Below are 18579 nucleotides of genomic sequence, written 5' to 3'. Positions count from 1 at the left end.
AACAGTAGCATTATAAACCATAAAAAAAATTAACGTCGATTTTGTTTTTACAGTAACATGGAAAAAGTACGAGCAGAATTGGCTCTATTTTTGGTTGGGAAAGCGCGAGCGTTACATCTGACGCAATTTTACTCTTAAACACAATAGCTACGCCAAAGTAGCACGCGAAAAATTTTGACAGTTATAATAAAATTAAAAAATTGAAGGCAGTTTTCTATAGTGTATATTCTTAATCCTGGCTTTCATTAGCGACGCAAGCATACGCACAAGCGCAGCACAAGGACTAGGATCAAAATTTTTCCTTGTCGTGTGCTTGTGTCGCGTTATTTTTCACTTGACATGAGGCTCTTATGCTAGTGCTTGCGCATCTGCCTGCGTCGCTAGTGAAAACCAGGCTTTATATTTTTATTTTATTTTCTTTCTTTCTTTATATATTTTTTTGGATCATAAAAGCATAATATAGACCATAAAATGACGTGGCAAAATGTTTAAAGATAATCTGGAACCACGAACCGTAGGCGGGTGGTTACCGCGGCACTCCCAAGTTTAGAGCGGTCGAGGGAACAAAATGCATCAACATCAAGCTATATGGTTAGGCTTCAGCAGATTAAGGAGGCCTGTAATTCTTTTTTGAGACACTCTTTGTCATTTTCTACCTTTGTCCTGCGGTTATAAAGTAAGGATAAAGTTTTTCGTCAATGTTGGAAGATTAGTTTGGGGGCGAGAGCAGTTATATTTAATTTGTTAATTGGTTTCCATTCTTCTCATTAAAGCATGTATTCTAAGTTCGTTCAATTGTTGCCTCAACTTTTGTTAAAAACTTTCTGAGTCCTAATATATGACCCACTGATCTTTTGAGCTCACCTCATAACAAGTGTATTCGAAGACCGGCAATTTAAGGATGTAAGCATTTTATACGTTCCAGTAGAGACTGAGAAGCAGGATTGAATGATAAACGCGGTAAATAACTGAATACCAAAACCCTTTATTAACGTCTTCTTGTCACTGTTACACTTTTTTGGGAAAGCCATTAACATCCCACGTCACCTAAGCAAGGAACCTTACGTTTCCAAAACTGATTTGATTTTAGATTTCAGTCGATACGTTATAACCCTTCCATGTATATATGAAAAAAAAGCAAGAAGAAAAAACTGAAGATACTGACAAGCCAAATAATGCTGTGTTCTGAACTGCGTACTACAAAACCAACACAAAAACTGAAAGCGCGGTGAGTTTTAATTAAGCATTAACTGGTTTGATTTTCATCTCAGCTCGTTTTAAGGAGTAGTAATAACCCTTCCAGTGCTTCCAGTTTACACCGTCAGCAAAAGAAGAGTGTTGGCCCTCAAGATAGCGGCCGTTCAGGTTGGACTGGTGACAGTCCTTGTACCACCAGGCTCCCGTGTATCGCGTGGCACAATTCCCGTCAGATATGTCGTTGTCGCGATCTTTTGTGCTGAACGCCATGCCACGATGCCAAGAAAGCGAGTCACCAGCAGTTCCTAGAAAAACACACCAGAGAAGACAAATAAGGCTTTAAAAATGTCGCAGCATATAAGTAGTCTTTACATCTCTCATCAGCAATTCAATATACCGGATATTTCATATATTTTACATTTATTTATTTATCCTCCACTCCAAGTCATGGGTATCAATCCCATTCAAGCCCGAAGTTTCCCAGACTTTCTTTTTGCAACTGCATGCGTTGCGTACATAACTGTGAATTGGGCTACCATGTCTTTCATTCGCAGCAGAATGTATTATATTTCATATGCTTATTCTTATTTTATGTTGAATTTGCTACACAAAGAGCTTATTCCGAATTGAGAAAAAAAGTAACAATCAATGTATCAAAGAGTCAGATTTACTTACGCTGTAAAATAAAATGAATACTGAACAGACAGTTAATGTTAATTAAAAACAAAAATTTAGAGAGGTATCAAGAATACTGTCTATGATCACTTTTTAATGTACGTAACATTGCTATCTTTAATTCTTGTATCTGTTAAGAGTTTGAATTTTCCCCCAATATTTTGAATTAATGAACGTTCTCATAAATTAGTATAGTTACACATTTTTAAACAAAACTTACAAATAACGCTTATTGAATAGAGCTTTCTATCTTATCATCCAATTATTATAGTATTCTTACCAGAGTATGAACCAAGACTCAGCTTGTATTTGCTTCCCTTATCACCAACACCAAAGGAACTGTACTCAGCATATGCTGTATTGCCACTGAAGTCTTCAAGATCCACTCGAAGCTTGCTTGGATTTTTTGTCAGGCGATGAATCTTGTCCAATCCGAGCCAAAATTCCCCAGTGAGATTCCCAAAGCCTTGTTTGTAGTCGTCCCAGTCGAGGTAGAAATCAACCGAGCCGTCCAATCTCTTTTGAATCACTGTCCATCCCCCACCGGCTGTTGTTTGGTCACAGTAAACATCAAAGGCATCACAATTGTCGGGTTTGATCGTGTAAACACCGCTGGTTCGTTTACCAGCTTTGTAGAGTTCAGAGCAGCTCTTGTAAACTAAAATACAATATAAATACACATATTTGTTAGTGCATATTAAAATAATAAAAGATATTGTAGGTTAGTTTTGTTTCGGTATCAACATGAACGAAGTAAATAAATAATGTCAGGTGCAGTAGGCAACATTAACGTATTTAACTGTAAACTGAGCTTGCCTCGGTCTATAAAATTTCTTTAAAAAAACACACACACACATACATACACACGGCAAACGTCGGTAACTAGTCAACTTAGAAACAAAGTTTTAGATACCTTTAAGACACTTGATTTCCTCTGTTAGCTCCCCGAGTTTGTTCTCTACTTCCTGAAGTAGTGCCTGGGCGGCCTCGTACACTCCCTTACACTTTGTGGGAGTTTCGGGAGCACCAAGTGTGGATAACACTAGCAGAGCATAAACTAGGCTCCAGACGCCACGCAAGCTAGCCATGATCAGCTTTTCAATCACCAGGAAAATCGTCTTGCTGCAAATGAATGATCAGGCACCAATGAATTAGCTTCGCCAGCTTATTTCCGCGGTGTTCACATAAGTTTTTGAAAACAGATTAAAAGGTTTACATGTTGATGATTTTGGATGATGTAGTAGCGGAAACGAATCTTATCTCATGGCAAAATGTGTATTCTTTTATACTTTCAAAATACTGATTTGACATGGTATTTGTTTAAAGCAAATTCATCTAAAAGCTGTTTAACTGAAATGTTTGATACAACCAATGTAGCCACTTCACTTCCACTTCGAAAAGAAAGATTGACAAATACATAAAACTAATCGCGCCTTTATTGTATATCCCCGTGATTACCAGTTTCTGACGAAAAGCTATCACTCTTAGAAAAAAAAATGTTCGGACAATCGTCATGAGGGCTTATATAGATATCAGAGTAATTTAAAGAGCCTATGAAGTAAAAAAATAACTTAAGGTTATTTGAAAGGCCTTTCAAAGAGAACAAGAATGGCATTTACTTCTTTTGAATATCTTCTCTCGTTCCAGAGATATTTAAGTTTTTGTTCAAAATTGATGAAGTCACAAATCGTTTCGGTAAAGATGAATCACAAAATCAAGAATATCTCAGCAAATATTGGATTGATGCTGCTCAAACTTGGCACCAATAATATACGCCAGGTAAGGAACAAAATGACAACCATGTGTTTAACGTTGCTATGGTGTTATTTTCGGCCCCAGTCCCTTTCTTCAATTAACCAAATAGCTCCATTTTTGACCAGATAAGGAGAGGCACACAATCCTACTTTAAACGCACAATGTGTCCATATTTTCCTAAGTCTCCTCATGCACCATCTCATTTCTCATTGGGAGAAAACAATGTCTGATACTGAGGGAGGAAAACCTTGGTCCGAGCACAAATTCACTGAAAATCGACTCTTGTCAAAGACATTACTTCTCTCTACTCCTGGCTGAAGCGTCAACGGTTGATCTGGCTGTGTTTTGGGAATTATGTGAAGTTCCAAAGTCGCTACTGCCATATTTGAGAAATATCTGAGCGTTCATTGAATTTGAGAGGCATGTGAGTTCAGAAGGTGTAATACAAAATCCGAATTTTCCCAGGTGATTAATGTCTTTCAAAACAGATCGATGTGCATCGAAATGAACCTTTCAGATTTCTCCTGAATTCAACATTCTTGAAATTTGTATTGTTTTTCTTTTCTTTTTATGCAAGAATTATTATTATTTTCACGATGGTTGCCCTTTTTTGGTAAAATCTACCAGCGGTTTTAATTCGCCCAATACAGGTATTTAAATCTTTTGGACTGAGGATTTTGTCTCTAAATTTGTATTATGTTGAAATCGGGCAGAAAGAACGCCTCTGTAATTTTATACCCGTTTAATAGCCAATCACCCGAAACAAAATTAAAAGAAATTTCTTTACAGACTTCCGATTACAGTATTCCTTTTCGAAAATGAAGAACTTACTTGGTTGTCCTTTCAACTTGTTTAGGTCGACAAAACAAAAATATACACTCCTTTAGCCGAAATTAAACTGATGGCTTTATTGATTCGGTTTATTTGTGAACAATATCATAAACGTAGCATTTTAATTTGTGTCGAGATAATATCCAATCACTGACTTAATTTCTTCACTTTTTCAAAGGGTTGAGAGAAGGATATGTGTAACTGACATTTCTGGACTGTATTTTTAGGAGTCTAAGAGGTCCTTAATAATTATTTAGAGATATATCTTATGTAGTCTATTTGACGCCTTAACCTGTATAAAAACAATCAAATGGAATGTTTTGCCGGCCTAAAAATACCTTGTGGCAGGACTGTTAAATGATGAACACTTAAAACAATTTTACAACGTTCTAAACCTTGCAATAAAATATAACTTTTGTGAATTTAAATGTACGCAACAATTTTCAATTCTTGATAGATATTGCTGAATACATGTTTCATAGCAACTGCTTGGATTTCTTCTTGAAGCCCTCTTAGGGGTGCTGAATGTTTGCTCATGTGAAGAGCAAAAACCCTGAGAACTAAACGAGAATGTTCATGCTGGCTTTTTTTTCCTCATGCATGTCTATAAACATTACCACTCATGGCGCATTGATATTCTTCAAAGAGGAGCATTTTTCTGTAGCATAGGAAAACGAAAAGAGTGAGTGCATTTGTGACGAATCGGTGCCTTTTTAAGGTAGCAGCACCAATTTTTTAAACGCAAACTTTCTTGCCGCGGAAAAGCTTGTAATATGACTATCTCAGGTTAATTTATGAGAATTGAACTTTTTTACCAATTGAGTTATTTGATAAGACAAACGGCAATTTCACACGTAAGTTCATCAAATGCAAGAAATGCAACCATTCAGGTTAGTGTAAGGGGAAGGTCCTTTTTTTTTTATCAATTGTGCTACTTGATGAGACAAACGGAAATTACACAGGTGATTTCATCAAATGGAGACAAGATGGCAAATATTTTTGCTTAAGCCATCTGAGTTCTCTCCTTTAATGTTGTCTTGTAGGTTTCATAGTTAATTTGTTTTATTTTGTGGCGGGAAAACGGCATTTTGGTCACAAAATTGAGTAAGACTCCGACAGATAGCGATGGTTCTAAATAATGTCTTTGAATAAGTAAGGAAAGCACTCGCTTGTCAAGTAGGTTACAAGATGGATTTAACTTATCGAGCTTTTATTTCAGCCTTTCTTCTCAGTCCAAAGGGTTGCATATAAATGTATATTTTTATCACTTATTTTCTTACCAAGGAAGACAACAACGAGTTGATTAAGAATTATTTTTTCCGGTTAAACGTTTTTAGGGCCATTTTATAGTTATAAGTATACATTTGGGCTGGTTAGGTGAAATCATCTACCTCTATGGTAATTAGGAGAATCCCGTTTGCACCTGGTCAACTGTATGCCATGAACTTGCATGGGTACTAACAAGTGTGTAGAAAACAGTTACGAAGGTCGTTATTAACTTATTCTAAATGAAAAGTAAAAGTTTTGTAAAGGTAGTCATGTTTAGCGAACGGCCAAGAATACACAGTAGCAAGGGGATTTAAATACACCACGATTCTCGACACTCACGTTTCACTCAATTTAAAGTACGTTGAAAGGATTGTCTTAGAGTAACTCAGTGGTATTAAAAGAAGACATGAAAAGACTACTTTCATAAATCCGTTGTCTTTTCCACTCAGATCAAGGTGAAAAATAACCCAATGAAATTTAAACTTTACACAAACCAAGAACAACCATCCAACAAGATAATTAATACAATAAACATTTCAAACTCGCTGGGTACTATCTAAAGCATGCAGGTTTTTTTGCACGCTACTTGAAATGGCCTTGAAACTAATTCTTTTTTTCATTAAAATAAAAATGTTTCTTAAAAAACAACTGATTCAAACTCTTTCCCACTCAGGGAATATCGAATAAGCGTGCGATACTTACGGCTCTCAATTCACGTCACGAATTATGAGATCAAAACCGATTCACAAACATTTGACATCTGGAGCCCGTGAATCTTTACAAAAATCACACATTGGGCCCTAAAACTAATCAGACTGACTGAAGACAGCCATTCAATGTCTTTCGATCCCAGATTTCTTTCCTATTCTGCTCTAAAAATATATATTTATTCCGGTCAATTAGCCTACGAAACCTGTGCAGCAAATTTGCATATCATTTCGAGATCGCAGGCAAAAGTAGTGCAAATCAAACTTTACAGCTCCTTTATCTTCTTAAATGAAGCAGTCGATCAGTAAAATGGAGAAAAACGCGTGACTTTGTTCCTGCCGTGTTGTTTTGAGTGATCGTTCTTAGCAGCGACGGCTCAAATCAATAAGCCAGTGTTACAAGTTTCTTTCAATTCCTGAGAAGATAGGAATTGGCAACCCCGTGAAAAAAAAAAACAAAATAAAATAAAAAAACCAATAACATGAAATCTGAAATTAGAAAACGAATAGGCAAAATACGGCCCTCACTTGCGCTAGTAATAAGTTAGTTTCCATGTTTTCGTGGCCATCACCAGACACACCAAATCTGGTAAGATTCCTATCTTCTCAGGAATTGAAAGAAACTGGTAGGAACAGCGAGAAACCCGAACGGTTTAGGAAAGCAAACTTCTCAGCTGATAAACCCCATGCACAGAAGCTAACGGAAAACTAGCTGGAAACAAAAACTGTTTTGAAAGGACAATCGGTTACATAACTGGCAACAATGAGAAAACGTGGACTTTATAGAGCCCCGAAAGTGATCAACTTGGTCAACAAAATTGTATTAAAACCTAAATAGCTAAACCTTTATACCTCAAAATTTATAAAAAAAAAAAATAAATAAAAAAAAAGCTCACTTTGACGAAGGACGAAGTCTTGATCTGTAGTAACTGCTTCTTGGTGTCGGGTTTTTAATCTCCGTATCCTCTGCAGTCCTCTGCAATAAGATCGCTCAAAGCAAAGATGTTATCCACTTTATGTCTCTCAGTATCCATGGCATCAGCCTTTACTTCGTTCTTTGGAATTTCTGTTTTAATTTTTCGTTTTCCCTTGACATTGAACTTTGTTTGAGGACAGCCGCGCATTTTTTTGTACGTCCAATTTTGCTAAGCAACACAAGAACTTTCTGATGAATTCTCTCACCCTAATGGAATTCAAATGAAAAATGCTGTTCTCTGAGCAGAACTTTCTTTAGCGCTTCTTTGTTTTTATCATTTTCCCTTGACATTGCATTCTCTTGTAACTCCACGTTTACGTAGCAACGTATCGGGAAAACACTTGTTTAATGCCCGGGTTAATGTTAACCGCGTGCTTCTGTTTCTGGCATACCATTGCTATCGTCCATAAAATTCAACTGAAACAAGCGCCAAACTCAGTCTAAGCGAGCAAAGCCAAGCGCTAAACCTCACAAAGAAACGCTCAAGAAAGTTCTGCTCAGAGAACGGCAGTTTCTCATTTCCATTCCCAAGGGCCAGAGAAAAGCACATGCACTGTTCCAATTTCTATTTTACCAGCCAATATGCAAGCTTTTGAGCTTAAAAGTAAGTCACAAGAACAAAACATTCATTGTAAACTACGTAATGTTCTTTTATGTGGGAACCTTCGGCTCAACTCCTTTTTTGAATTTGAACAATTCCCATCCATGCCATAGCTGAGTGTTTCTATTTCTGTTAATCCATTGTTATAAGAAATCAAAACAAATAAAAAAGGCGCCAAACAAAACAAAGGAAGTAATACTACTCCGAGAACACCGACTTCTTAATTGCATTCTATCTAAGCACCACGGCAGCTTAGAAACATCATGTTGAAGGATCGATGGTGTAGAAGCTTCCTTTAACCGGTTAGCCACAATGATTAAAAAAATGAATGCAAACTTAGAATATTCTCTCTCTTCCATGCAGGGGATTTAGCCAAAGAATTAAAATCAACGATGTCGGGAAGAAGCCAGTTAAAAAAATTGTGCAGTATAAACTCCAAAATGGACGCAATAAAGATGCCAGATGATCCGAATCAAGTCAAACCACGGGAAAGCAGAGTCGGTTTAAACATTATTCGATACGGCAGAGACACTGCATGGAAGATTTAAGATAAGGGCAAATTCATAGAGTGAACGGTAACAATAATCAATCACCTTAATTGGCTTCCCTTCAGTTACAATGAAGTATATATCGATCGATGTGCTCTGGTCTACAAAAGGATCATAAACGCATCTCTGAGAACAAATTCTAACGCACGCTCAAGAAACACTAGATATTGTATTGATTGTGCCCCTTCACAGAAACACCTTTAAAAGCCAACCACCCCAAAGGTTCCAAATAATTTTCAAAATTAAAACTTTTTGTTTTTCAAATACAAAACTATTCAAGGAGCTCAATCTTGCTGAAAGGACGGCAAATAGTCTAAGCGGCGTAGGATGCGGAATCAAATGCCCCTAAGGCCCCTTCAGTAAGCCTTAACGGTTTATATTTCGAGTCCTTGGCCAGCCAAACACACAAGCAATGTTCAATGTTTTATACCTTGCCATTATTTACTTCTGCATTCAAGAGTTGGCTCACAGGAGGTTTTAATTTACATGTGGTTTAGTTTTATTTAAAACTACTCTACTGGGGGAACAGAATTATAAAGAATGTTTTGTCATTGTGACTGACTTAAGTTTGCATATTGGCTGCTAAAATAGAAATTGGAACAGTGGACGTGCTTTTCTCTGGCCCGAAGGGAATGGAAATGAGAAAGAGGTGTTCTCTGAGCATAACTTTCTTAAGCGTTTCTTTTTGAGGTTTAGCGCCTGGGTTTATTTGTTTAGACTGAGTAAGGCGCTTATTTCAGTAGAATTCTACGTACGATAGGAATGGTATGGTAGAACACAGAAGTACCTGGTTAACATTAAACAAGTGTTTTCCCTACCCGTTTCTACGTTAACGTGGAGTTTCAAGAGAATTCACCATTAGGCCTCAAGCAATGTTTAATGTCGAGAAAAAATGATAAAAACAAAATCAAAACAAAAAAGCGCTGAAGGAAAGTTCTGCTCAGAGAACAGCATTTCACTGCATTCTATTTAGAGTAAGAGAGTTCATCAGAAACTTCCTGTGTGGCTTAGCAAATTTGGAGTTACAGGAAAGTGCACGGCTGGCCTCAAGCAATGTTCAATGTCAAGCCGGAAAAACGAAAAATTAAAACAGAAATACCATAGAACACATCGCTAGAAATTCGAGACATTTGACCCCGCGAATGTTATATACAGTAGCCTTAGCCTTGAACGCAAAATGTACACGCTATTTCAATTAACGTTGTCGGATCAAAGTTTCAAGCTTAAAGACAAGGCCGAAAGGTGATATAGGTAGTTCTTAATATATTTTTGGAGGCGCGACAAGTAGGATGAAAGGAAACCCTATAAACGTTTGTTTGCGTGTTTGCAAGTGAAAAACAAACACTCGCAGTATACACAGACTGACAGCGGGGAATAAGTAACGACAACGCTGACATTAACGAAAACGTCACTTGAAAATATTACTCCATTTCATTACAAAAATTGTGAACTACCCAGGAACCAAATTGGTAGGCGTGTCATGCGAGTTATGCGTCAGTCAATTCCAGCAGTGCTCATCCCCTCCCCCGGGCTAACCCCCGGGCATTAGCATTTTTTTAAAAAAATGGGCAAATTCCCCGGGGTGGGGACACATAAGCTGTGTAAATGCCCCGGGGTGGGGATGAATGAAGAGGGCAAATGCCCCGCCCCCGGGATCGTCGCCTTCGAACACCACTGCAGGACGTCCCTCCTGCCGCGAGCGATGATAGGCACCTGTTTTCGCAGGCTTCGTTTTTATTTATGATGCATTGCATTTTAAGATCTGTCTTGAAGATCGCATCATCTGAATTCGCAAACCTAAAGTATCTTAAAGTGCACTCTAGGTTGACTTTCGTGAATTTAAAAATGCTAGGCTAGTTTTGAATGCAAAATGCGAAATAAAGCTGTGGTCGTGTTCACGTTGATTGTTTCCAATTTTTCGATATGCGATAAACAAAATATAGTTCAAGTTGTTGCTTTTTATATTTATATGCTTACAACTAATAATAATAATAATAATAATAACAATCTTTAATGAGGAAACTTTTTCACTAAAAAGTGGTTTACAAAAAGGAGAAATATCTAAAATTGAGAAAACATACCCTTAAAAACATCCACAAGTTTGTATAGTCCCTGACGGACAAGCCAATCCTCAACAAACGCCTCGTCTTTGCCGATGAATTCCTCCATGGCACTTTCGAAAACACATGTGTAAAATGCCCGGGGGTCGCCACGGGGTAGGCAAACGCCCAGCCCCCGGGCCGCAATAAAATTGCGAATGCCCAAACCCCGGGACTGGCAACGTAAGCAAATGCCCCGGGGTTGCCCGGGGGGAGGGGGGATGGGCATCGCTAGAATTGACTGATGCATTAGGAAAAAGAATGAAAAATTCACCGTCGTATGTTCACGTTCTCCACAGAACCTTGAATTTGGTCATTTCACTTTGTTGTTTTGCAGAGGACGCAAGGAAATGTACGAAAATTTAAAACGCACGCGTAGGGCAATTGGCCGGTAGTTGCCGTTGCCATCGTCTTTGTTTTAAAAGTTCTGTGATGTCTTTTCGGGGTGTTTAGGCACTTCTTCCATAAAAAAAAATTCCACGTGCGGGTGCATGGCCACACTTTTTATCGGTCTTCCAATGGTGTTTGTTTTCACTTGTCCGAATTTAAAACTTTTGAGACATAATGTTTTATAGGTCTTGGTGGCATCCTAAAGCAGCTGCCACCTCAACCACTTGATATCCTAATATTTCTTTCATCCAAATGGCTCGCCAGCGTAGATCTTCAGTAAACAAGCGAGGCATAGCTGATTTTGATAATTTATTAATAAAAAATTTCATATAACCTTGCGGTCTTGTCTTGTAGTTTTATGCTTTGATCCAACAACCTTAATTGAAAATAGCTGTGCAGTGTAATGAAAATGTATGAAGAATGAAATATTTAACAATATTTTTTGAAAGAATAAGGAAATGTAAAAATGTGTATGCCAGACATAGTAGACTGATCTATTACAAAACACTTCGTACACAAATGAAAGTGGAGACTTCAAATTTCATCTTTCATTTTGAACGGTTTCTACGAGCAGTTTTAACATAAACCACATTACATGGCGTAGAGGGAGAATTATCGACAAAATCAAAACTCTTAGTTTATAATCAACGATTATCGTAAAACCGAATGCGATCGTTAAAATGTGTATACAGGAATGAAAAATATATAGGGAAAACACTTGTTTAATGTCAACCGCGTGATTCTGTTTCTGGCATACCATTGCTATCGTCCGTAAAATTTAACTGAAACAAGCGCCATACTCAGTCTAAACGAACAAAACCAAGCGCTAAATCTCACAAAGAAACGCTCAAGAAAGTTCTGCTCAGAGAACGGCACTTTCTCATTTCCATTTCCTAAGGGCCAGAGAAAAGCACGTCGCTGTTCCAATTTCTAGTTTACCAGCCAATATGCAAGCCTTTGAGCTTAAAAGTAAGTCACAAGGACAAAACATTCATTGTAATGTAAGTAATGTTTTTTTTTTTTTTTTTTGTGGGAACCTTCGGCTCACTGCAACTATTTTTTTCGATTTGAACAATTCCCATCCTTGCATTGCCATAAATACGTGCTTCTATTCCTGCCAAACCATTGTTTTAAGAAGTCAAAACAAATAAAAAAGGCGCCAAACAAAACAAAGGAAGTGATACTACTCCGAGAACACTGACTTCTTATTTGCATTCTATCTAAGCAACACGGCAGCTTAGAAACATGTAGAAGGATCGATGGTGTAGAAGCTTCCTTTAACCGGTTAGCCACAATGATTAAAAAAAAATGAATACAAACTTAGAATATTCTCTTTCTTCCATGCAGGGGATTTAGCCAAAGAATTAAAATCAACGATGTCGGGAAGAAGCCAGTACAAAAAGTTGGGCAGTATAAACTCCAATATGGACGCAATAAAGATGCCAGATGATCCGAATCAAGTCAAACCACAGGAAAGCAGAGTCAGTCTAAAGATTATTTGATACGGCAGAGACACTGGAGGATTTAAGATAAGGGCAAATTCATAGAGTGAACGGTAACAAAAATCAATCACCTTAATTGGCTTCCCTTCAGTTACAATGAAGTATATATCGATAGATGTGCTCTGGTCTACAAAAGGATCATAAACGCATCTCTGAGAACAAATTCTAACGCACGCTCAAGAAACACTAGATATTGTATTGATTGTGCCCCCTTCACAGAAACACCTTTAAAAGCCAACCACCCCTAAAGGCTCCAAATAATTTTCAAAATTAAAACTTTTTATTTTAAATACAAAACTATTCAAGGAGCTCAATCTTGCTGAAAGGACGGCAAATAGTCTAAGCGGCGTAGGATGCGGAATCAAATGCCCCTAAGGCCCCTTCAGTAAGCCTTAACGGTTTATATTTCGAGTCCTTGGCCAACCAAAGACACAAGCAATTTTCAATGTTTTATACCATGCCATTATTTACTTCTGCATTCACCAGTTGGCTCACGGGAGGTTTTAATTTACATGTGGTTTAGTTTTGTTCTAAACTACTCTACTAGGGAACAGAATTATAATGGATATTTTGTCGTGGTGACTGACTGAGTTTGCATATTGGCTGCTAAAATAGAAATTGGAACAGTGGACGTGCTTTTCTCTGGCCCAAAGGGAATGGAAATGAGAAAGAGGTGTTCTCTTAGCAGAACTTTCTGTAGCGTTTCTTTTTGAGGTTGAGCGCCTGGGTTTATTTGTTTAGACTGAGTAAGGCGCTTATTTCATTAGAATTCTACGGACGATAGGAATGGTATGGTAGAACACAGAAGTACCTGGTTAACATTAAACAAGCGTATTCCCTGCCCATTTCTACGTTAACGTGGAGTTTCAAGAGATTTCCCCATTGGGCCTCAAGCAATGTTTAATGTCGAGAAAAAATGATCAAAAAAAAAAATCAAAACAAAGAACCTCTGAAGGAAAGTTATGCTCAGAGAACAGCATTTCAGTGCATTCCATTTAGGGTAAGAGAGTTCATCAGAAACTTCCTGTGTGGCTTAGCAAATTTGCAGTTACAGGAAAGTGCACGTCTGGCCTCAAGTAATGTTCAATGCCAAGCAGGTAAAACGAAAAATTAAAACAGAAATACCATAGAACACATCGCTAGAAATTTGGGACACTTGAGCTTACGAATGTTATATGCAGTAGCTTAAACCTTGAACGCAAAATGTATACGCTATTTCAATTGACGTTGTCGCAACAAGGGCGGAAGGTTATATAGGTAGTTCTCAATATATTTTTGGAGGCGCGACAAGTAGGATGAAAGAAAACAATATAAACGTTTGTTTGCGTGTTTTAAAGCGAAAAACAGCGAGTCGCAGTATACACAGACTGACAGCGGGGAATAAGTAACGACAACGTCTTCATTAACGAAAACGTCACTTGAAAATATAACTCCATTTCATTAATTTTGTGCTACTTCGCGATTATTTCAACCCCTCCAACTTGTACAAAAATTGTGAACTACCCAGGGACCAAATTGTACGAAAATTTAAAACGCACGTGTAGGGCAATTGGCCGGTAGTTGCCGTTGCCATCGTCGTTGCTTTTAAGAGTTCTGTGATGTCTCTTCGGCTTGTTTAGGTACTTCTTCTATAATAAAAAATTCCACGTGCGGGTGCATGGCCACACTTTTTATTGGTCTTCCAATGGTGTTTGCTTTCACTTCTTCGAAATTTAAAACTTTTAAGATATGACGCTTTATAGCTCTAAAGCAGCTGCCAGCTCATCCACTTGATATCCTAGCATTTCTTTCATCCAAATGGCTCGCCAGCGTAGCTCTTCAGTAAACAAGCGAGGCATAGCTGATTTTGATTAATTTATTAATAAAAAATTCCATATAAACTTGCGGTCTTGTATTGTAGTTTTATGCTTTGATCCGACAACTTTAATTGAAATAGCTGTACAATGTAAAGAAAATGTAGGAAGAATGAAATATTTAATAGAATATTTCTTGAAGAATTAGGCAATGCAAAAATGTGTATGCCAGACATAGTAGACTGATCTATTACAAAACACTTCGAACACAAATGAAAGTGGAGACTTCAAATTTCATCTTTCCTTTTAAACGGTTTCTGCGCGCAGTTTTAACACGAAAAATTACAAGGCGCTAAGGGAGAATTATCGACAAAATCAAAACTCGTAGTAAATAATCGGGGTTATGCAAGACTATTTAAAGCTGAAATATAACGATTATACTTTCAAATACTCGCCTCAATATAACAATGCAATAGAGAGATTTAGCATCGCGTTTACGGCAAACGGCAAACGCCAGGCTAAAATTTTCTCTTTGATGAAAAACAGGGAAGCTTTTTTGGTTTAAGCTTATCTCCACCCAGTCGGCGACAGCTATCGAGCAAACACGAAAAAGAGAGAGGTGGGTGTTATAACAGCACAGGAAAACGTTGTAAACTCGGAAGAAAAGCGTTTTAATACTTGAGATGTTGTCTAGGATCCTACGTCTTACAACTGACGCTATAACACCTTTCCAGAATAATAATTAAATTGAAACTGCATAAATTACATTGAAGCATGCACGCGAAGGAACTTAACACATTATGACACTCTCTCTTTCATGAAAGAAAAGAAATTATACACGTAAAATAACGAAAGAGAGTCCTAAAGCTCTAGCAGTTCACGACTTAGGCACTTAGGCCAAAACATAGTCCTCGAGGTGTTTTGGGACTCGGCGGACGCGCTGAGATCTTCTTAGCTCAGATGCTTCCAAAGGAGCAGCGGGCGGATGAACTTCAGTCGCAACTTGAGACGGTGCTTCGGTCGTAGTTTGGGACGGCAACTCATTGGTTTCAGACACGAGGCCTTGAGGCTGTGGCTCGTTAGGCAGCGCATCTCGAGTGTCAGCTGCAGCAGGAGCAGATTCGTAGGTCCTCGTAAGATGAATCCTGTTCCTTCGCAGACCTCCTTGGGGACGTTCCACTTCATACGACCTTTCGTCCAAACGCTTTTTAACCACACCTTTCTGCCATTTCTTCTTTCCAAACTGCCAAGGCTTAACCCTTACAGGATCGCTTTTCTCCAAAGGATCTAGGTCGCGGGCGCCTCTGTTGTAATAACGAGCTTGCTGTTGCTGGCGTGTGCGAAGCTTGGTACAGGTCATCAGCAATTGACGGCCTTAGCAAACCAGCAGACATGGGTAGAAGACTTCTTGTCCTTCTGTTAAGAAGACGCTGAGCTGGGCTGATCTGAATTCCTGTAGGCGGTGTATTCCTATGGTCAAGTACAGCAAGAAACGCATCTGAGCCAGCCTTCTTGCATTTCACGAGGATCGTCTTTGCCTCCTTTACAGCACTTTCTGCTTTTCCATTGGACTGACTGTGACGAGGACTGTTAGTACGATGATCAAAATCCCACTCTTTTGAGAATTTCAGGAAATCGCGAAACACAAACTGCGGTCCGTTGTCAGTGACAAGCTGTTCTGGAATACCGTGGCTTGCGTAGTGGGCTTTTAGCTTCCTGATTATATGCACTGACGATGTGCTTCTGAGGTGATCAAGTTCGAAAAAATCACTGAAATAGTCAGACGTCACCAGGTAGCTCTTTCCTTCTAACTCAAAAAGGTCAGCTACAACGTACTGCCAGGGCTGACTTGGCGTTTCGTGACTCCTGAGTATTTCCTTGGTCTGGTCTCGCTCGTACTCCCTACAGGCTTCGCAGGTCGACACATGATTCTTAATGTCACCTGTCATACCAGGCCAATAAAGACACTCGCGCGCTCTATTAAGGCAACCATTAACTCCCAGGTGTGAGTTGTGAATCCTCCTGAGTAGTTCGCCTCTAGCAGTGTTAGGAAACTCGACCAACACAGCTTTCCTCTTGAACACAACGTTTAATGCTTATTAGACATTGATGTACAACCTTTTGACGTCCGATCTAGCGACATTACAACACTTTCGATATACGAGCGAGATGAACAAGGGCACGCGACTTAGAAAGCTAATTTACTAGGGTAGGGTAGGGTAGTCATAAGTCCAGTCTTTCACGTTTCTTGACCACCCTTCCTGATCTGGTGCGACGGGCTGTAACATCCTCCCCACCTTGTCCTCCTTCGGGGAGGACAACACTGAGTCTCGGTTCAGGAACAGGAACATTCTGATCGGGAACAACATTCGACTGCAGTTTTTCCCCACCATGTAAAGGAACTTCCTCTTCTTGACTGGTTTGTAGGGTGGCAGATTCTATTTCCAATCTATGCAGACGTTGTACAGGCCTAGTTAGGATGCTCTTTTGTACTCTCACTGTTGCAGTTCGTACAAGTCTGTCTTTGCCATGGTGGACCTTTTCAACTCTACCTAGTGGCCATTTTCCACGAGAAACGTTATCTTCAGAGACCAGCACAATATCTCCTACTTGAATGGGTGCTGTTTCCTTCTGCCACTTGTTTTTCACTGTAAGCTGATAAAGGTACTCTTGCTTCCACCTTCTCCAGTAGTGGTTAAGCAATCGTTGGAGATAGAGATATCTTTCCATTATTCGCTTACTAGACTATTCCAATTGATCATCTTCAGCGTCAGGTAACTGTTTAAGTGATCTGCCAATGGCAAGATGAGCAGGTGTGATTGGTAATGGATCTCTGTTGTCCTCACTTACTGCGGTCAGAGGTCTGGAGTTGATTACACTTTCTATCTTGATGAAAAGTGTATTCAGCTCGCTGGAGGAGAGAAGTGCTCTTCCAACAACTTTGCGCAGTGGTTCCTTAACTGCTCTACAAAATCTTTCCCACCATCCACCTCTCCATGGTGAGGGTTCTGTGATGAATCATCTCCACTTAATCCCTTTAGCTGATAACTCTGACTTGATTCGATCTTGTCTTGATCCAAAGTGTTCCACAGCGACTAGCTCTGTGACTTTGGCTGGTCATACAACTTCTTAATCTCTCTGCTTGCGGCTTTGAAGGTTTTTGCATTGTCTGACCACACTGTATGGCAAAGACCTCTGCGATTTGTCATGCGACTGAAGGCTTGCAGAAATTCATTTGTCGTTAGGCCATTTGTAAGCTCCAAGTGAACCATACGCGACGATGCACATGTAAACACACATACATATGCTTTCTTGACACTTGAGCCCTCTTTTCATATAAGGGTCCAGCAAAGTCAGTATCAATGTGTACAAATGGTAAGGAGGTTGACACTCTTTCCTCGGGTAGTGATCCCATCTTCTGTGTGCAAGGTCCGACTCGCTGTCTCTGGCAAGGCACACATCTTTTAATAACACGTTTGACATCACGTCGTCCTTATGTAAGCCAAATCGTCTATCGTAAGACTGATAATGCAGTTTCTGGACCTGCATGCAACATCTGTCTGTGTACATCTTGTATCAACCTTGCAACTGCTGGATGTTCATGCGGCAAGATTATTTGGTGCTTGTTCTCTTCAGGAAGGTCGGTGAACTGTAGTCTTCCACCTACTCTAATCACTTTATCTCCTTTGTCATAATAAGGGTCTAGCTTTAGGAGGCGGCTACTGTTGGGTAACGTTTTTCCGGCTTTCAACTTCTCGTAGTCTTCTTTATAGACCTCTTCTTGAATCCACATACAGCACTTCAACTCTGCCTGTTTTATCTCCTCAGCTGACAATTCGGTCTCTTCAGACCTCAGTTTTACCTTGAAAAACTTTACGGCTCTCAGTACGTAAGCGGTTACTCTGATCAACTTCATCCACGTTCCATACCGTAACATATCAAGCAATGGCTCTACTACAACTGCGGCACAACCATGGGTAACTCTTCTTTCCTCTTCGTAAGATTCAGGAACGGTATCTTGACTTCGCGGCTGAGTAGGTTGAGACGCACAAGGATGCAACAGCCATGGGGGTCCATTCCACCGAAGCGTGCTTGAAATCATATCACCACAGGTCAATCTGCGTGTCAACAAATCTGCAGGATTCTCTTTGCTAGGACAATACTTCCAGTATTCAGGGTTCCATGTTGACTGTATTTCTGCTACTCGGTTTGCTACGAATGGCTTCCAACAAGAAC

The 18579-nt window shown here is 39.2% G+C and overlaps 1 protein-coding gene across 2 annotated transcripts in view; it reads right to left on the bottom strand.

Annotated features, from left to right (window-relative positions):
• Nucleotides 1–965: 965 nt before the first annotated feature.
• The window catches only part of LOC146476069 (ficolin-2-like), a 60581-nt gene continuing 42967 nt past the window's right edge, over nt 966–18579 (bottom strand). Inside the window, exons 1-4 of one of the 2 annotated variants that reach the window (XM_085115031.1) lie at nt 7331–7558; nt 2786–2994; nt 2153–2530; nt 966–1502 (exon numbers count right to left, since the gene is read on the bottom strand). In XM_085115031.1, coding sequence (XP_084971157.1) covers nt 1240–1502; nt 2153–2530; nt 2786–2960 — 816 coding nt within the window. In that variant the 5' untranslated portion in view covers nt 2961–2994; nt 7331–7558 and the 3' untranslated portion in view covers nt 966–1239. Of the gene's footprint in view, nt 1503–2152; nt 2531–2785; nt 2995–7330; nt 7559–18579 lie in introns of those variants that run through there. The other variant, XM_085115032.1, reaches the window with a different exon arrangement.

This window comes from Pavona decussata, unplaced genomic scaffold (assembly GCF_977016875.1).
Source record: "Pavona decussata unplaced genomic scaffold, jaPavDecu1.1 SCAFFOLD_81, whole genome shotgun sequence".
In the NCBI taxonomy this organism is placed as follows: domain Eukaryota; kingdom Metazoa; phylum Cnidaria; class Anthozoa; order Scleractinia; family Agariciidae; genus Pavona; species Pavona decussata.
Note: the sequence above shows the minus strand (reverse complement) of the source record. Positions and strands in the feature narration are given on the sequence as shown.